Source organism: Plecotus auritus (assembly GCF_963455305.1).
Source record: "Plecotus auritus genome assembly, chromosome: 3".
In the NCBI taxonomy this organism is placed as follows: Eukaryota; Metazoa; Chordata; class Mammalia; order Chiroptera; family Vespertilionidae; genus Plecotus; species Plecotus auritus.
The window spans coordinates 87,107,187-87,126,976 of record NC_137772.1 but is presented as its reverse complement, the minus strand read 5'-3'; the positions used below and the strand labels follow the sequence as shown (position 1 = coordinate 87,126,976).

The window sequence follows — 19,790 nt, the reverse complement described above, 5'->3', positions numbered from 1 at the left end:
GGGTTCATTTTATCATTCCATATGTTAAAACAATTAAAATGGACAAAATCCACACAAAAGGCATTTCTTTGTCAGCAGAGCAGGAATTGGTCCATTTATGAAACTGTTCATGCAGAAGCATTGCTTATTGAAAAGATCCCAAGTGTGTTTACTGATAGTCACACATAAAGTATGTCAGGGACCCTGCAGAACTAATTAAAATAAGGGTTTGTGTGTGTGTCATTGTAGGCTAGAGGTAAAGAAAGACAGTGGCTCAGACACCAAGCTACTGGGGAACTCGATGATGCCAAGATCATTGATGGGCTGACTGGAGAGAAAACCATCTACAGACGCCGGGGTGATCTGGAGCCACAAGTAAGTGACAGTGGTCGAGTCGCCTCCAATCTACAGAGCTTGGCCTTCTCTATAGACGGCTGCTCTCTTGAGTTGCTGTCCTTGTCAAAACACCACAAACCCTGAATATGGCAACCAAGGAAAGCATTGTGTTCAAAAAATTAGGAAAAAAATAAATATTTTACTATTTATGATATGATTCAAGATCCCAGCATGAGTCAAGAAATACCAGGCAGGCACACTCAAATTGAGTAATTTAAGAACAGTTAATAAAAAGGCTATTTACAAAAGTAAGGGTTAGGTTTAGGAAATCATAAGGAGATAGTGTGGTACCCAACTGTAGGCCTCTAGCCCACCCTTTGCTCTAAAAGGCCAGAGGGCGAGAGCTCACTGGAACCGGGAGGGGCGGCCCGACAGGAGCTATGGCCCTCGGTAGAGAGAGAGCAGTGGGTCACAGCACAGAAGGGGCTGAGGGACCCTCTGATCCGGTGCCTCCCATCAGCAGAGCCCACCTGGAGGCCAGCAGCCCAGGGAGAGGCTGGTGCCATCCCTACAGATCGGCCAGCAGGATGCGTAGCAGGGGGCGCCAGAGGGAACTGAATCCCAGAGGCTCATGTAAATGGAAACACTAGGGTAGTCGTGGTGGTTTTCTACTGCTCTGTTCCTTTAAAGATCAATGTCCAACCTATGACAGAATAAAATTTTAGAAAGTGAGCAGTTTTCCTTCATATAACTCTAATGTAAATATATGTAAAAACTTTGGATAGTCATAATACTAAAATATTTGGAAAACAATGGCAATAAGGTGAAACACTGAGTCTCTTGGTGGGCCCTGTGCCTCCCTTTATCCCTGAATGACCAGAACTGTTGAATAGTCACTGTGAGCTGGGGGAGCGGGGACTGGTGGGAGAGGGAGTCACTTACTCCATTTAGAAGCTTATTCAGAGGATCCTTTGGTAACTTGGGGAGTTCTCCTATGTCACTGGTGTGAGTCAACAGCCACTTTCTTCACTGACTCCCTGTGGCCACAGATGTGTTTAGACACAGCTGAAGTGTGAGTGGCCCTGGAAGCATGCGTGGCACTGCTCTTCCTTCATGCTGACTGCACACGTGTTTGAGGAATACACTGAATTTGTCTCAAACCATTACACTAGTACCCGCAGTATTTTCTTGAAATTACTAACTCTACTCACTAGTTTTCACACATGTCAGCAAATATGTAATTACAGAATAGTCTGGAATTTTTCTTCTTCCTTTTTTTCTTGTCAGTAAACTAACAAAATACTTTTATTTTTTATTCTGAAAATTGCCAGGCATGAGTCCAAAATCAAACTGAAACTCAGGAGAGTTTCACATTTTAATTGACAGCTGTTGCTAAACAGCAGTTAGACGTTACTTTTATGCCTTTAACTGCCAAGGAGAGTAAGGAGAAGTAGTAATTCAGTAACTGGGAGGAAGAGAAGACCGGAAGCTTACTAAAGACAAAGGCACTGAAGAAAATTCGGTGACACCCCTCTCACAGGATCTGTTTTAGGAATCTGGCATTTTTTTGTGGACTCTGTGGAAAATGGTTTTCAGATCATTACACAACAGGTACAAGTAAAATTCATGAGGACTTCCACAATAGCTCCATCTTGCTGGAGTAACTGAGTCTGAGGCATGACGTGAAAATGACATGTTGGGGTTTCTGTCTTCACAGAGTATAGAAGACGGCGTCAGCTGCATTAAGGCAGTTTACTAGACTAGGTCAGGTCTTGAAAGGACTGTATATACCAATGGAAAATCTTCCCCTTATGGCCTGACTACCAGCACAAGTCTGAAATCCCATGTAATGAAATACTACCTGTAGGTGCCTTTGCACCTGCCGGGTCAGCCATATGTGCACTGAGCCCAGGGCTCACCTGCCTGCCTTGTGGCTGGTTCTCCGGGGCCTGTGTGAGATGCCCAGAAACGCAGCCAGTGATGTTTTTCTGGTTCACAAGACTTCTGTTGTGTCCGCCCTCAGGTGGGAAGCCCCCAACAGAAACCCAAGCGTCTACGCCTGGTGGTGGATGTGTCTGGCAGCATGTACCGCTTTAACGGGGTGGATGGCCGGCTGGAGCGCTCCATGGAGGCTGTGTGTATGGTAATGGAAGCCTTCGAGAACTATGAAGAGAAGTTCAAGGTAATGGCATGAACTAGGATGGTGGAGGCATCACTGACCAAGAGGCAGCCCCGACTTAGGGCATGATGATGGATAGGTAGACGCAGGCTCCAACCAGAGTGGACAGAAATCTTTATCTCCTCATCAATTCACATATCAGCATAGAGAACATGAGCCTCTGGTTTTACCTGCTGTAATAATAAAAACATGATAATGCCAGAATTTGAAGGAGCACTTACTACAGAAGAAAGCACTGAACTTTACAAGTTGTGTGATGTTAGCCATAATGTTAGGGGAGAGGAGAACAGCAGGCACTTAGAAGAACCACAAGACTCTTCCCCACATTTCTCAGAGCCGCCTTCCTCATTCCAGTTTCCGCCCCCCCCCCCCCCGCCATTCTCGCCCATCATCAACCAGGCAGCCTCCGAGGTTTGAGTGCACCTCAAAATATGCTGTTCCCAGCACGGCTTTGCCTCTCCACTTGGGTGACCGTTACACAGTAACTGGTGTCTCCCCAGCTGACAACGAAGATGGTAACCCTGGGAGACGTGCAGCCTCCATTCAAGTGTTCCCATCCTGCTGTTGCTCGGTGTGCTCTGTATCCTCTTGCAGAGTCTGAGCACTGAGAAGGGGTCCCTGGAGCTGGGTCACTGCCTGAGATGCGCCCATCGATCCTCTCTTACTTTGCAAGCGACAGAGAGCACTCACACTCCAGCCCTTTCCAGAGCAAGTAACTGTGAATCAGAAGTTCGGGTGAAAGAAATGGTGCATGTGCAGACATGTGTGAGGGGTACACAGTCTGTCCATAGACATGCTAGATTGTATTCTGGATCAGGTATGTCCCTCAGATATCAGTGAGCTTAGATCAGCCTTGGGCAAACTACAGCCCGCGGGCCGGATCCGGCTGTTCTATCCGGTTCTCTTGCTCTCCCCTCCGCTCCTTTACTTTGAATTTATATTAGTTCACACAAACACTCCATCCATGCTTTTGTTCTGGCCCTCCGATCCAGTTTAAGAACCCATTGTGGCCCTCGAGTCAAAAAGTTTGCCCACCCCACCCCTGGCTTAGATCATTATTTGTCTTGACATCCCACCCAGACTTCAGGATTGCTGGGTGTTGGTGGATACAGCAAGAATGCCGAAACCCATCACCTCATTTACTGTAGGCCAATTTGTGAGGCTCGGAGTCTCCCAGGCCCCTGGTGTGCTGCTCTACATGAGAGATTCCCAGAATTAAATGATAGGGAAAGGAATGCTCTATGTTGCCAGGCTCTGTAGAGCACAGGATACAAATACAAATAGAACATGGACTTTCACTGGGGAGTATAGCTTTGTTTCCCTTAAAGAAGTGGAATGTATTTTCCCTGTGACTAGTGAAAACTAGGGAACTATTGAAGATTCCCTCTTGGTTTTCATTGCCAGGAAGCTCAGAGCTAACATATAAGACCAGCCGTGACCCTTTGTTATGTCTTACGGCTTGCAGACCGGTGCTCAGCTTTTCCTTCCTTTGACCCTCCCTCCCTTTAGATATACCTTTTCCTTGATTTTGCTATTTTTACCTTTTATGGATCTATAGAAAATGTTTATTTTTTAAAATATGTTTTTATTGATTTCAGAGAGAGGAAGGGAGAGGAAAAGTGGTACTTGGGCGAGTGTCTGGAGGGAAGGGGTAGGGGCGTGATAGGGAAGGCATACCCACGTCTTGTCCTGCAAATGCCTCATCATGCCCGTGGATTTCAGAACCGGGATCGCCTCACAAGTTTACTGGCGTTTCCTCCTTCCTCAGACAGGAAGCAGACCCAGAAACATTACGGCTTTTCCCAGTCGAAGGCTAACTGGAGACAGGGTGGGATGGAGCCCAGGACTCTTCCGATTCTTTTCCCTTTTTTGTTTTTTGTTTTGTTTTGTTTTCAAACTGCCCTCTTTACTTCTCAACTTTTGAAAAATTTTAAACCTACAAAAAAGTTGAAAGAAGAGTAAAATTAACACCCATATTCCCTCACTTAGATTCAACAATTGTTACTATTTCCCCTCTTTGCTTTGTGTTTCCTTCTAAATATATATACTCAACCCCACACCCTGAATCATTTGAAAGAAAATTATAAACACCACAATGCTTTACCTCTAAATACTTTATTCTGCTTCTCCTAAGACTAAGGGCATTCTCTAACACAGCCTCAATACAAGGATCACATCTAAGAAACTATCAATAATTTCATAACATCTTCTAATATCTAATCTAAAATTCATTTTCCCAACTATCCCAAAAGGGTCTTTTCTACTTGTTCCCCTACACACACACACAACCCAGGACCCAGTCAAAGCCCACACCTTATTTTTGGTTGTAATGTCTCGTTAGCCTCTTTCAATCTGGAACAGCCATCACCAAGGCCACTCAGTTTTTCATGAAGGTCACTGTCTCAAGAGTCCAGACCAGTTGTCTGTAGAATGTCCTTCATTCTGGATTTGACCGGCTCTTTTCTAATAGCGCCATTTCCCTCGTCCCAGTGTCCCCTGTATCACCAGAATCCTAACAGGCTTTCCCCCCATGCCAGATACACTGGGGACTTTGCTTAATATTCCCGCCACCCCTGCCAACATATCTAAGACTTTGAGTGGCCACAGGCCACCCAATCTCTGCTGGGGCTGTCTAGGCCTCCTTTGTAGAGGGTGCAAAGGGGGTGGATTTGGGGCATCTTCTCGGAGACATTTGATGCATGAACATCAGTGGCAGCAGAGCATTCTCCTCTGCTCTGTGTCCTTACATCACGTGATCATATTCAACTCATTTCATCCCTCTGTGCTTTCATTTTCTCTTGTGAAAGAAGCATAAGAACTAGGAATAAGTCATGAAGGCATGGAATTTACTCTGCAATATAGTGATACATGAGCAAAAGACAGTTTTAGGAGCTCCCGGTGAAAATGTATATTCCATAACCCAGGATGGCACTGCATGTGCTGTCTCAGAATTCAGAAGTGTGCTCTGAGACCCCATCCAGCTCCAGACAATTGTTCGTCACATTCCTACAGTTGTCCCTCTGCTGTGAAGGTGTCTAGTCTGAATTTGCTTTGAAACGGTCAGAAGCCACAGTCCTGGCCAGTGATCTGGATTCTCCCCTGAAACCTTTCTCTTGGCCTCTGCTGTGTGTTTTGTTTGGCTTGAGCTCAGCTCCTGAGCGCTGGGTCATTAGTCCAAGAGGCTCATTAGAGTCAGCCCATGTTTTATTCTGCCTCAGCACGACCCAGGCCAAGCCACAGGGACCCTGGAGCAGGAGTGACTGCACAGGAAAGGGAATTCAGTGGTGGGACACATTTCAGAGCCATCGGGGGTTTAAAAGTTCCTCATAATTGTTCTACTAATGGAATTCAGTTCTCTGGAATAGCATTTACATTAGGTCACTTAAGACAGGAGAGCCGAAACCGGTTTGGCTCAGTGGATAGAGCGTCGGCCTGCGGACTGAAGGGTCCCGGGTTCGATTCCGGTCAAGGGCATGTACCTTGGTTGCGGGCATGACCCCAGTAGGGGGTGTGCAGGAGGCAGCTGATCGATGTTTCTCTCTCATCGATGTTTCTAACTCTCTATCCCTCTCCCTTCCTCTCTGTAAAAAATCAATAAAATATATTAAAAAAAAAAAAGACAGGAGAAATATTATTTGCTAATAATCAGCATAAAATCCTCTAATCTTACAATCAGCAGAGTTTATAAACACGAGGGTGAGGAGTAGAATGGTAATGGTTTGTGAACCATTTTATTTACATCAGGAAGCATGTCTTTCCTTTATCTTTATCCCGGTGTGGCCTTGTGATTTCTCCAAGCGCCTGGGAATGTTTCACCATAACTTTAAGTGAGACCTCCTCTTCGAAAGCTCTTAGTGCCTTAATTTTTTTCTTCAAAGTACTCAATAACACCAAAAGTTAGCTGACTGATTCTGCACAGAACACTCAAACAGTGACACCAGAAAGCAGATTTATTTAGTTATTGCCAACTTGGATTTTTAGGGGAAAAAGTACTCAAACGTATTGTTTTTGTGGAGACATATAAACAATGTTCTAAGGCCATGGTTTCCTAGCAGTGTAACGAAGATCCCTGGAAGGGTGGTGGGCAAGGGTGAGTGGCAGCTTCTATTTCTTCCCTCCCCCTCCCCAATTCAACCCAAACAATTCCACTCATATTGATAGTACCCAGTTTCACAATCTGGGCTTTTGGGCAATATTTCATGTGGAGAAGAGTTCCACTGCTTAAAAAAAATTTTTTTAAGGTAGAAAACCACTATTTTAGGGCCAATACTGGATTGAGATTTCTTTTTGGAAACAGGTTTATCAGTTCTCAGTTTGGTTTAGATTATTCAAACCCTGAACAGGAAAAAACAAGGCACAGGTGTTCCTACGACTAAGTGAAGCAGGCTTTTAATCCATTTCTTGGGTGTACCATGGAATTTTCATAGAACCTTGGGGATAGGAATGACCTCGGAAATCATTTTTAAACTCTTTGTTTTACAGATGAGAAAATCAAGACCAGAGAGGTTAAATGCTTTGCCCAAGGAAACACAGCAGGACTTCTGACTCCCACACCAGGGCTCTTTCTTAGTTGATGTTTTATCCCTGTTTATTCCCACCCAATATGTGTTTTTACAAAGCTGTAAGTCAGGAGCTGTACCATTTACATAAAGTATCTTCTCCCCTTAACACTTCATCATCCCAAGGAGGTATAATAGGCATACTTTTCTCATAGTTATCTTGATTAGAAAGATGGGGTTAACTTACAGAAGAATATGGAAAGATATGACTCACAGACCAACACCTGCTGGGAAAATTCTTTCTGTAAAAACAGTTCAGTGTCTTATCCCCATCCGTCGGAAATGTTTCACACATTTTAGAAGTAGAAACCAATTATCCTATCAGGCTCAGGATTTGAATAAATTCTTTTTGCCACATGAAGATAGGACCAAAGAAGGGTGTACAGACTTCTCTGAGTCCAAAGTTAAACAAGAATTCGGAATTGACTCAATTGTTGATGTAGTGAAGCATTGGCCAAGACATCGGTTGCTGGCGGTGGGAATGGCATCAGGTGTTAGACGGGTGGGGTGAGACTGGAGCTCAGCAGCCTTGGTACTTGAGTTCTGGCTAGGAAAGAATTCAAAGCCAAGACTCAGACTATAAGAGAACATTTATTTGGAAAATCACAGAGGAAGAAGAAGTAATTTGTAGAAGAAATGGCCTTAGAAACAAATTATAGAGGCAAAGGAAGGGCCCTTGGAGCTTAGAAGTGAGGAAGGTAAAGGTGATTAACCTGGGGGGAAGGAGAGGGGGTAGGAGGAGGAAAAGGCTCCAGCATGCTTCCAGAAGGGAGAGCGGGCTAGGTCCTCCTCCTAAGGGTTTTAAGCAGGGGTCCTCAAACTTTTTAAACAGGGGGCCAGTTCACTGTCCCTCAGACCATTGGAGGGCCGGACTATAGTTTAAAAAAAAACTATGAACAAATTTCTACGCGCACTGCGGGCCCGGGACGAGTCGGCTGCTAAGCAGGACAGGCAGCGGCACCCGGCGGGCCGCATAAATGCCTCGGAGGGCCGCATGTGGCCCTCAGGCCGTACTTTGAGGACCCCTGGAAGGGTGGATATTTTAGGGGAGGCCCCAGGGGAAGATCTCAATAGAATATTCAGCAACTTTCCAGGTGTGTCCTTTCAGGGTCGGGGTCTCCACTGATAGATTGGTCAGGGCCAGGGCAGGGGGTCATTATTCAATGCAGCTGGTCCTGAGGTCAGCCTTGGCACTGCTTGTCTGGTGGCGCTGCCTTTCTGAGCCTGAATCTGAAACACAACTGAGGCCCAGATGTTATCTCTAGGGAGGTAAGGTCAGGGGGTTTAAACCGCATGGCCAGCAATGTGTTAGGGGAGGAAAGGTCACCCTGGGGATGAAGTCCTGCCCTACATTTGTCCATTGCTAGGCACCCAGAGCCTTCCACCCTGGTGACCTTCAGCACCTGGCCCATCGCCCTTGCTCTGCTCATGTCTGTCTAACTGCCCACCACACAACCATTCAAAAAGCTTAAGTAGAGATAGGGCTTGGGAGGAGTTAGGGAATGGTTATTTCTTGATAACAAAAACATTGGATTTAAAGTCAAAGCACCTGGGTGTCGCTTCCACCTCTGACAATACTACATCTCTGACCTGAAGCAAGTCTGTTAATCTCTCTGAGCATCAGTTTCTTCATTTATGAAATGTGGTTAATAACGCCTACCTCAAAGGTTGTGGAGAGAATCAACATGAGATGAGATATGTAGAAGCACTTTGTAAACTAGTAAGAACTCTACAAATGTTGACGTTATATTCATTAAATGCATAGCCCTATCTTCTCATCGACCCTGTGAGGTTAGGTAAAACAACCTAACAGAGATTATCCCTACTGTCAGAGAGGTGAAGTGATTTACAAATGTCTAATGTTAGAGGTCATCTAAATCAGCATTATTTACAAGGTAGAAACAAGATTTGGAAAGGTTAAGTGACTTGCCCTAGGTCAAAAAGCTTGTTAATGTCAGAGCTAAGCCTAGAATCCTTGACGTACAGAACACTAATCTTTTACATTAACTTCTCTGATATGAGGAAGGTGAGCTAGCTAATACTGCAGACTACTGGCTCACTAACACTGCGGTGTTCTGTTGCCCACCGTCAGTAGTGCCATCTTGGAAGGGTGCGTTTGGATTTCTAAAAGGAGGTTAGAATTTCACACATCAGTCTTCAGAAATAGCTTCAGACGATGGTCTCATACCTACTTATAATGTGGATGCGTAATAAAGCATAGCCTCTCCTAAAGTTAGCAAATGATTATCCTTCTCTCGATTTAAACACAAATCTCATTCATAAAAAATGCTGACAGCTCTTTGTTCTAAGCAGATCTTACTTTGCTTAGTATTATAAATCATCCTTCATATTTGATAATAAATCTTTGTCTAAGTATTATAAATCATCCTTCATATTTGATAATAAATCTTTGTGTCCTAAATCTAAAAGTCTAAGTATTATAAATCATCCTTCATATTTGATAATAAATCTTTGTGTCCTAAATCTAAAAACATGAAACTCAGCATATTTTTATCTGTAATACTTTTTCTAAATAAATGAGATTTTCAAAAGAAAGTAGAGCAAAAGGGCATTTAAACAAGTTTTGAAAGCAAAAAAGTATTCAAATTATTCTTCTCTAATTGAGGTTTGTCTTTACTATTGTGGTTTATTATTTATGTTGGGTGCTAAATGTAAGGCCTCACAAGGATTTTAGGGATGCTATGAAAAATGCAGAAATCATGATCATAAAAATTTTGAGCTACTAAAAAAAAGTTAAAATCTAAACGTTGGGTGCTTTGATAATGACAATGAGGTGTTGTTCAGTGACTCCTGTGACTGACGCATGCTTGAGACCCTCTCCAGTCTGATTTGACAATTGTCACAGCAGGAACCAGAGCAGGTGAATGGCAGAATCAGGAGTTAGAGAATGTAAATGAATGAATTTATATACTTTTCCTTTAACCCAGTTTTGAGGATTGGCAAATTCCTGCCTGTAACCGTGTTGGGATCCTGGTACAGCAGATACTAGATAATTATGACATAGAAAGTCTTGTTTTAATATTTAATAGCTCAGCATGATCTACAGAAACACCAAGGAGTGCTCCACATTTGATGTTCTTTGGATTCCTCTCAAGCATTTTACTTTCTTTGGGCCCAGAATAATCCCCAAGCCCATATGAAAATGAGAACCAGGGTCTGTAAGTCATTTTATAAGCCCCATCCTATCCCTTAGGTGTGTTTTCCCAGTGCTGGAATGCTAATGAGGCACAGACAAAGGCAGGTCCTTCTGCAAATAGCACTTTCCCTACCACAAATAACAAAAGGAAGAGGGGGAGGAAAGGGAGAGGAAAGGAAGAGGTAAGAAAGGGAGATCCTCAACCCATTTATCTTTAACGCATTTACCTGAAAAAGTATGATAGATAGATAGATCAGTCAAATGATAGGTGGATAGTTACTGAAATGCTTCTGAAGTTTTTAATCAGCTAGGGTCTGGTTTTGATAAAGAGAGCTTTGTTTGACCATTAACTAGCAGCTGCAGTGACCAGTTATGATAACCCTGAGAGCAGACCACCTGGTCAAATATTTATTTATACAGTCTCATCCATGGTCATCTGATTAGTAAGACTTTAATCTTCAGGTACAAGGGAGGGAAAGGTCTAATATATTTATAGCCCTCTTACCTCAGCCAAATAAGAGGAACTTACTTCTGTTTCAAGGAGCTGACTTATCCCCTCATGTAGGACCCTGTTTAACATATTGTTTCCCCAGCCCTGCAAGGAAAGCAGCCTGTGGCACCTTCTCAGGAGGACTTGGCCTAAAACCCCTCTGCTGTGACCATTGTCCAGTCAGTCATTTCAGGATCTGGAGCATGCTTCCCTGGGGGAATCGTGCCAAAAACTCTCCACATCCTGACTCTGAGCATGTGGGAGATCCTAGGTGGACATATACTGAAGCCAGTAATCTACCCTTATCCAGAACAGTACAGATTTTAAGTTTCAAATTTTACTTGTTACCTTTTCACTACATTGATAGCAAATCATACTAATGAGTATAGCATAGTTTTTTTATATATGGAATTTATTGCATCCTTAGAAAGTATTTATTGTCAAGCTTTTAAAATATAGCATGTCCAAAAATTATATACATACACTTTCAATAATTATAAGGCAATGTTTATTAAAAATATATTTCATTGCCCAGCCAGTGTGGCTCAGTGGTTGAGCATCAACCTATGAACCAGGAGGTCACAGTTTGATTTCTGGTCAGGGCACATGCCTGGGTTGCGGGCTTGATCCCCAGTAGGGGGCGTGCAGGAGGCAGCTGATTGATTATTCTCATCATTGATGTTTCTCTCTCCCTCTTCCTTCCTCTCTGAAATCAATAAAAATGTATTTTTAAAAATACACTTCCTTTGCAAAATTGAGCTATCAGCTGCTAAGGTGTGTATACATTTTGGTGGGACACCCTGTATATTGGTAAATTTCCCTCACAATTACTTTGTATCCTTCTTTGTATTAAAAAATGTTTTTTAAAACCAGGCAAGGAATAACCTCCCAGCCCCCTGTCCAAGGCTCCACTCGGGGCCTCCTCTGACCGTGCCCCTCCGGTGAGGTGAAGAGTCTGTGCAGCCAAGGGGACATGCCCACTGAGAGCTAATTTCTAAATCAGGCTCATGGTTCCTGGAATCCCGGCTATCCTGCTTCCAGGGTCTATGTGGACCTCTTCCATCTCTCCTCAGGTCCATCTTCCTCAGGCACACTGGCCAATGGCGTGAGCTCCAGGTCAATGGATGGCCAAGGGACCACTGTATGGGGGGGATGTGATGGTGTGTGGATAGAAGGGCTGGGTGTCCACACATGTGCAGGGGAGGTGCCTCGTGGTGTGGGACAGAGTCAACTGTAGAAAGAAAAGGTGATGGGCTGCAAGCCAGGGCTGCTGCCCATTCCATCATGTTCTTTCAGAGAACTTCAAGGAGTCCAAATATTGACCCTAGCTTTCCAGGCCATTATATATGTATTATTGCAGCTCAAATATTTAGGCATCCTATATGGCCCTTCATTGTCCTTTCCAATTGTGCATTTATCTTGTCCATTCCTATTCTCTCTGCCTCCCTTTTACTCTCAGAAAAAGGAGTATCTTTTCTCCTTCTCCAAACGACCCTCTGACTATGAACCTGACGTCCTCCCACTGCCTCCACTCTGAGCCAGTGAAATGTGAACACCTCTCCTCCAGTAGCCCTCCATGTGCTGCTCTAATTCTCTTTTTATACCACAAACTTTTAATGAAATTGTCCCCCAAAAGTCACCATTGATTCTGGTGCCCAGAAGTCATTAGTCATCATTCTCCTTGATGGCATGGTTAGTGTAACTCAGCACCATTGCACAACCACTTCCTGAAACCCTGCACTCCCATGTCCCGGGCTCTGGCCTGCTCTGGCCCTGCTCCCTCCACTCTCACTCAGCTCTGAGTCTTTCTTCCACTCCACCAGGGAGGAAGCTCCCCAGGTTTCGGGGGAGGGGCTCACTGCTCTTCTCTTTGTGTGTAGACACCCTTGGCAGTCATGTGTCTCCCTCCTGAGGATGACAGCCACATCTCTGACTGCATTAAATAGATTTCCTCTCTGATGCCTCCCCGAATGCATGATTTCGGCATGTCTGAAATGAAATACATCTTCCCTAATAACGTAGTGGCCTTCTGACTTCCTATTTATACATAAAAATTATTTCAACAGGAATTTTTTCTACTTTTCATTTTAAACACATGGTTTCAGTTATATTATGGGGTTTTTTTGTCAGCTAGCTTGGGCTAACCACCATTTTTTACATGGTTGCTGGGGCGGGGTGGGGGGATATATTTCAACTTATAAACAGTTTATTTGTAAAAGGAATGTAGCCCACATGGGAAAGGGAATTTCCCTATTGCAGACATTTTTAAAGCATTTGTGCAGTAGACACACCAGGTACACTCATGGATACTGAAATTCAAAGGTGAATAAGATATGGGCTTACCTTCCAAGAACTCACCAGTTAAAAAGGAAGACATGTAAAAAAATAGTGGCATTCCCTCACAATACCTACAGAAGTGTGTTACACATGGTAGGAGTTCCAAAGGCTGCTGTTGACTAATGCAGTTGGTGAACAGACAGTAGTGATTCTTAAGTATTTTGTGCCATAGTACTCCAAGTATTCCCTGGAATCTTTGCCCCAGACCCACACTCAGAATTTTCTTTGCAGATGCCCCAATTGCCCAGATACCCTGAGTTCTAGTCATATTAACATCACAAAAATTCTTAGTGGGAAGGCAGGAGAGAATTTGAGGCACACTCAGCAGTCAGAGAGAACCCTTTGCCCAGTTTTAGTCTGCCTCAGGCCCCACTTCTTTCCAGATTCTGTGAAAGGCAGCACCTCACTCTCAGCTTTAGTCTCTTCTCATCAGACAGGACTTCCTCCTGCACATTGTTAGAGAATTTTAAAGGTATTTTCTAAATTGAAAAATATATGTTATACACTGTCAAATAGAAAAGTGGGTTATAAAATCACATGGGCAGTGTTCCCCTTTTTTGGTTAAAAATTATGTCCATGTAAATGTGTGAATGTGCAAGCCTAGGAACTTATACAACAAAACAGTAACAGAAGTTATCTTTTAAGTGTTGAGATTATGGGTAATTTTTACTTCCTTTTTGTTCTTTTCGTCATTTGTACAATGAATATGTTTCAATTTGTGCTCAGAAAAAAGAGCATGTGATTAGTTTGTTATTGCTGCGTAACAAATTACCACAAACAACAGTTTAATGCAAGATCCATTTATTAACTATCAGTTGGTTAGAAGTCCAGCAGGTTGATCTGTCTTCTCTGCTTGGGGTCTCGTTAGGCTGAAATCAGGAAGCCAGGCAGGCTTGTCTCTACCTGGAGGTTCTGGGGAAGAATCTGCTTCCAAGACCATTTAGGTTGTTGGAAAAATTTGGTTCCCTGTGGTTGTAGGACTACGGTCCCTGTCTTGCTGGCTCTCAGCCAGGGTTCTCCTGTGCCACTCTTGGGGCCTTGCTCCATGGTCCCTGCCATTTCAGTCACAGATAACTCCCACATGTCAAGTCACCCTCTGCTTCAAATCTCTCTAGCTTTCTGTTCCACTACCAGCAGAAAAAAAAATCTCTGCTTTTTAATAATATTAAATAATATTAGATTAGGTCCAGCTAGGCCATCTCCCTTTTGATCAACTCAAAATCAACTGATTAGTAACCTTAATTAAATCTGCAAAATCCCTTTTGCTTCATAAGGTAACATGAGTGATATACACAGGCCCTGCACCCACTAAGGCAGTGGTTCTCAACCTTTCTAATGCCACGACCCTTTAATACAGTTCCTCATGTTGTGGTGACCCCCAACCATAAAATTATTCTCAACCTGTGGGTTGAGAACCTAAGACCTAAGAGCCTAAGACCATCGGAAAACACAGATATTTACATTACGATTCATTAACAGTAGCAAAATTACAGTTATGAAGTAGCAACGAAAATAATTTTATGGTTGGGGGTCACCACAACATGAGGAACTGTATTAAAGGGTCGCAGCATTAGAAAGGTTGAGAACCACTGCACTAAGGGAACAGTGTATATAGGCTGTCTAACGGGGCAGGAGTCTAAGGGCCACCTCAGAATTCTGCCTACCACAGTGTGTGTGTGTGTGTGTGTGTGTGTGCAATTTTTTTTAACTCTTTCTTAAAGTAAAGAATGGAATTCTTAGTAGCATCTTCTGCCTCCTGCTGGAGAGCAGAGATCACACAAGAGGATGGCCAGAGTGGAGGAGCCTGGGCTGTGTTGCCTGGGTTGGTAAACACATATCTGCTCCCCGCAATTCTGGGCAATAACTGACAGGAGAGTGGGGCTTATAGGTCCAACGGCAGTTCCGTCGTGGACGAGGCTTCTCACTCTCCGACTCTCTTGCCTGCAGTATGACATCGCTGGACACTCTGGAGACGGCTACAACATTGACCTGGTTCCAATGAACAAAATCCCCAAGGATAATAAGCAAAGACTAGAAATTCTGAAGGTAAATACATTGTTACCGCCATGCTGTGAAAGCTCCCAGCAGATTAGGCAAAGTATCTTCTGGTCACTGCAGAAATTCCCTGAAGAAGCAGCAGATTCAGGGGAGACTGTCTCACAAATATTCAAACTAAGAAAATACTCGCACCTAAAATCCTTTTCTCCATCACATCAAATTTAAACTTCGTTCCCAACATATTTTTCAGGTACTCAGTATTGTGTCAGGATTCTCCAACCAGGGTCACCTCCTATCTCCTATGCAATTCTCCCCAGCCCCTAGATATTTCAGTAGAAGGAGAAAAATGACCTCTTATAATGTACTCTGTAACCCTAATTTTATGTATTTCTTAGTATTTAATGATAAATTTAGTTTTACATACTTAGATCTACAATAGAAACATACGCCATGATTTTAATGTAAATTCCCTCTATTTCTATTGAAGTAAGTACATTGTTTCATATTATAACTTTGTTTATTAGAAACTCTACCCATTCCTTATTTTTCTCCTGTGTTACCTTCATTCTCCAGTGTGATACCAAGTTTTATATTTTCTAACATTTTCTCGCTTTATTTTTTTTACTTTATTAAACTTTATTGGGGTGACATTGGTCAACATGAACATATAGGTTTCATGTGTGGATTTCTAAGTTACAAAATCTGTATATAGCACCATGTGCCCACCACCAAAGTCTTCTCCTGTCACCTCATATTAGGACCCCCTTCTGCCCCCATCCCCCATTTTCTCACTTTAAATGGCTAAATTTTACAAACTAAATGTCAACTGGGGTGTTTTGGAACATTTCCTATTTCTAACAAAAATCTGAACCACATGCAAATACCACTGGGTGCTGTTGTCACTCCACGGGGCCAGTTAAAGAGAACTCACTCGGGACTTCTTATTCACGTGTAATAACTGACATTTGTGAATATTTATGGTCAGAAAAAAATCAGGTTTGTTAAAAAGGCGTTTCTCATCTGTGGCTTTTGTGCAACATCTCCTTCCCCAGACGATGCATGCCCATGCTCAGTTCTGCATGAGTGGGGACCACACTTTAGAGGGGACAAAGCATGCCATCCAGGAAATTGTCAAAGAAGAAGCTGATGAGTACTTCGTCATCGTCTTGAGTGATGCGAACCTATCCCGATATGGGATACATCCTGCCAAGTTTGCCCAAATCCTGACAAGCAACCCTCAAGTTAATGCTTTTGCCATCTTTATTGGATCTTTAGGTGATCAAGCAGCCAGGTAAGTGTTGCCTCCGGATGGAGACGTATTTGGGGCAGGCACAGAGATAGTTGAGTCCCTGACACATGGCATTTCCTGGGCTTAGCACCTTGAGGGGCAGTGGGACTGGAGGAAAACAGACACCAGAGTGGCCCCTGAAGGAGCTGATGGTCTAGTTGAGAGGATATGACGTTCTAGCTTATGTTTGGATGAGCAACAGTAATTTTAAATTAATTATTTTTCAGCTTATATTTAAACTTACTGACAATTAAATAAATAGCAAATTGATTTGTCTAGTAAATTTAACAGTATCTTACACATTTTGTACTGTACATCTAAGTCCCAAGCTCAGTTCTAATCAGTTCATGTTCAAAACTTACTCAAAGTAGCAAACACCTACTATTTTCATAGCATGGAGATTGTGTGTGTCTATATAATGTACTAGTATATAGACATATACAAACATATATATATAGCATATAATTTGTGTGTGTATATATAATATACATTTACATAGACACACACACACACACACACACACACACACACACATATATATATGAAATACATAGAGATGCATGTGTCTCCCTTGCTGGGGAGAGGAGGCAGGGGAAACACTTGCAGACAATGTGAGGCAGTGTGTAGAGGAAGATGCTGCACTGAACATACTGCATGTTCAGGAGAGGAACTGGTGGTCAGACAATAAGCACCATTGTGGATGATCTGAAGGCAGAGATCTGGAAACACTTCGATGACTTAAACACACTAACATTTCTCTTTTTGAATTACAAACAGAAAGAGCTCGTTTTTTTATCTGCTTAAAATACTTTAGGAAGTAGAAAACACAAGTGAAAATATATCTCCTCCCCCACCAAAATATAATTCCTGCCTAAAACTCAAAAGGCCACGTGCCTCTGCTATCCCACTGTTTACCTGCCGTACTCTGGTTCTGAGTCCTGTGTGGACTAGGAAATGTTTTAGTGTCCAAAGTGCTGGCATTTTTTCTCTTTTCTGTTTCCTTCTCCACACTGCAGGATTGCACAGTTCCATTGAAAATAGACTTAATATCATGTAACTACAGTCACTTTATGACTTTGCATTTTTCTCAGTTTTGACTGTTAGCCTTTTCTAGAACTTCCATGTCCTTGAACACAAACCATGTCTTTTTTACTCAGATTTTCTTCACGACCAGCCCAGTGTTAAGCAGACGGCAAACTCAGCAAATGCTGCTTGAGCTGAAATAGCTATTTTGTCTTTCTAGTGAACAGATCCTGTTTGAATGCTTAAGAAAGTACAATAATACCCTTGTGGTTTCCTAGGGAAATGGTCCAACATCTACTGGCAAAAGATATGTTGCAGAATTAGCTGGTCTACCGGGCATGCCAAATGTATGATACTACACAGGATGGTTAACTTTTATTAAATGTCATTCGAAAACCAAACTTTGCTGGCACAGTGAAAGGAGGCTTTCTTTTGGACAGAATTGTGTCTTGCACTTTTATTGCCTTCAAAAATAGCCCTTTGTTCCAAATGATAAATTGGCATTTAAAAAAATTATCATAAGCCTATATAACCTCAGTGCCATCAAAGCAGCAATTGCATAAGTCAGATTGCAGTTCACATTGTGTGTGAGGGGCAAAGAGAAGAGGGGGAGAGTACCACTGAGGTTTAGCTGGGCAGCATTTATCGAGGCCTGTTTTCTAGCAGGAAAAGCACTTAGAAGTACAGTGAGGCCAACACAGTCTCTGGACCCAGGTGAGCTAATCTCAGTTTGGTTCCAGGGCTCTGTCAAGGAAATATTCACTGATTTTCTCACTGAGAAGAACTTTCCTTCAGTTCACTCTTTTTTTTTTTTTTTTTAGTTTACAGTGTGTGGGGGCAGGAGGTGGAAGGGGCACCCCAATTTGCAATGGTAATTTCCTCTCCCTTTCCATCCTGGCAGGCTTCAGAGAACTTTGCCCGCTGGCCGGTCTTTCATTGCCATGGATACCAAGGACATCCCTCAGATTTTACAGCAGATCTTCACCTCCACCATGTTGTCTAGTGTTTAAGAAGTGCCCTTTGTCACCCTAAGGCCTGGGTTTGCAATAAGATGGGAATAAGAGTACTCTGAAGAAAGAAGGCACAGTAAAGAGAACGCATGCAATGACTGGATAATTCTGACATCCCTGGCTCTTCTTACACTTGCCCAGGAACCAGAATTCAGAAATGTATCCAGAGGGAGGCTTGTGCATGGAAATCCACAACCATTGACAGGCTTACAAATAGTTAGAGGAAGCAAGTTGAGCTGCATTTTATAAAAGGTGAGGGTGAAAGGAAGGTGGTTTGACAACTATGGTGCTTAGTCCATTTCCAAAAACCTGAGGGATGGAGAATAACTAGCTTTGCCTTAACTGACACATCATCATGTCACCTAAGATAACAAAAGTGACCCTGTTGGAAGCCCTGATGCCACTTTCTGACACTGAGATAACGAATCTGTACAAACCCACCCAACTGGTTCCTGCCCCAAAATTAATTTTCTTTTCTCCCCGCTTTGTGTTGCCCAACAATGATGTGATAGTATTAAACCCACTGAAAATTCCTTCTAACAGCAGCATTTTATAAAAGGTTGGATTTTCTCAGTAATTCCATTTTCTTGGCCAAAACCAAAAGGAATCAAAAGATCCTTGGATTGCTTCCTCTCCCATGTGACTTTTAAAAGGTTCTTGAAATAATAAAGAGCAAATGCCCTATTCCCTGGGGGGCCGGGAGTGGAAGGATAAGGATGTCTGGCATTGAGTTCCTGTTTCTTCTTGTTCTTCTACTGCTTCTCAGAAGTTTCACACTACTCCCTCTTGGTTTCCAAAATGCAGTGCTCAAAATAACAAATGCTTATGTTTTTATTTAAGGCAAAGTAAAAACAAGGCAGTATGTTTGAACTGAATGATAACTGGAAATTTCTTTAGCTATTAAAAAAAATACCTGTTCAAGCTTCATTCTTTTTCTTTCAAAGTTTACCTTACTCCCACCCTGTCTTGGGCTGACCTTTATTTATCAATAGGCTCAGTGTCACTTAGTTTAAAATCAAATGCTTCAGCAGTATTCAGTATCTCTCCAGTCATATAATAAAAAGTTCCTCTTCACCGCTGATGGTAAAGTCAGAAACACTGGGCACCAGTGTGTGTGCCTTCTTTCAAGTTGGAAAAACTAGCCTTGCTAATAATGTTACCTAATTCACTCAAATATATTAGTAGTAGTGAAATTGTACTGATTCATTTCACTGTCATTAACTAGAGGAAATAGTTAAAAAAGATAACACCCATTTGTTCCACCACCCCATCTCCTTATCAGCTGTCAAAGAAATAAATGCAATCGGATTTCCAATACACTATTGCCAATGAGTTTGAAAAGCATGTCTCGTTTTCCTAACCAGAGCCTGCCCTGTGTGTTGAATCATCCAATGATGCAAACAATTGCAATGCAATAAGTACCTTTAAAAATGT

General features: G+C 42.7%; 1 protein-coding gene across 1 annotated transcript in view; it reads left to right on the top strand.

The window, feature by feature from the left end:
- Positions 1 to 19,277, top strand: part of VWA8 (von Willebrand factor A domain containing 8) — a 407,937-nt gene extending 388,660 nt beyond the window's left edge. The window contains exons 41-45 of the mRNA XM_080659387.1: positions 229 to 354; positions 2,339 to 2,497; positions 14,985 to 15,083; positions 16,088 to 16,326; positions 18,248 to 19,277. Coding sequence (XP_080515513.1) covers positions 229 to 354; positions 2,339 to 2,497; positions 14,985 to 15,083; positions 16,088 to 16,326; positions 18,248 to 18,356 — 732 coding nt within the window. The 3' untranslated portion in view covers positions 18,357 to 19,277. The remainder of the gene's footprint in view (positions 1 to 228; positions 355 to 2,338; positions 2,498 to 14,984; positions 15,084 to 16,087; positions 16,327 to 18,247) is intronic.
- Positions 19,278 to 19,790: the final 513 nt, after the last annotated feature.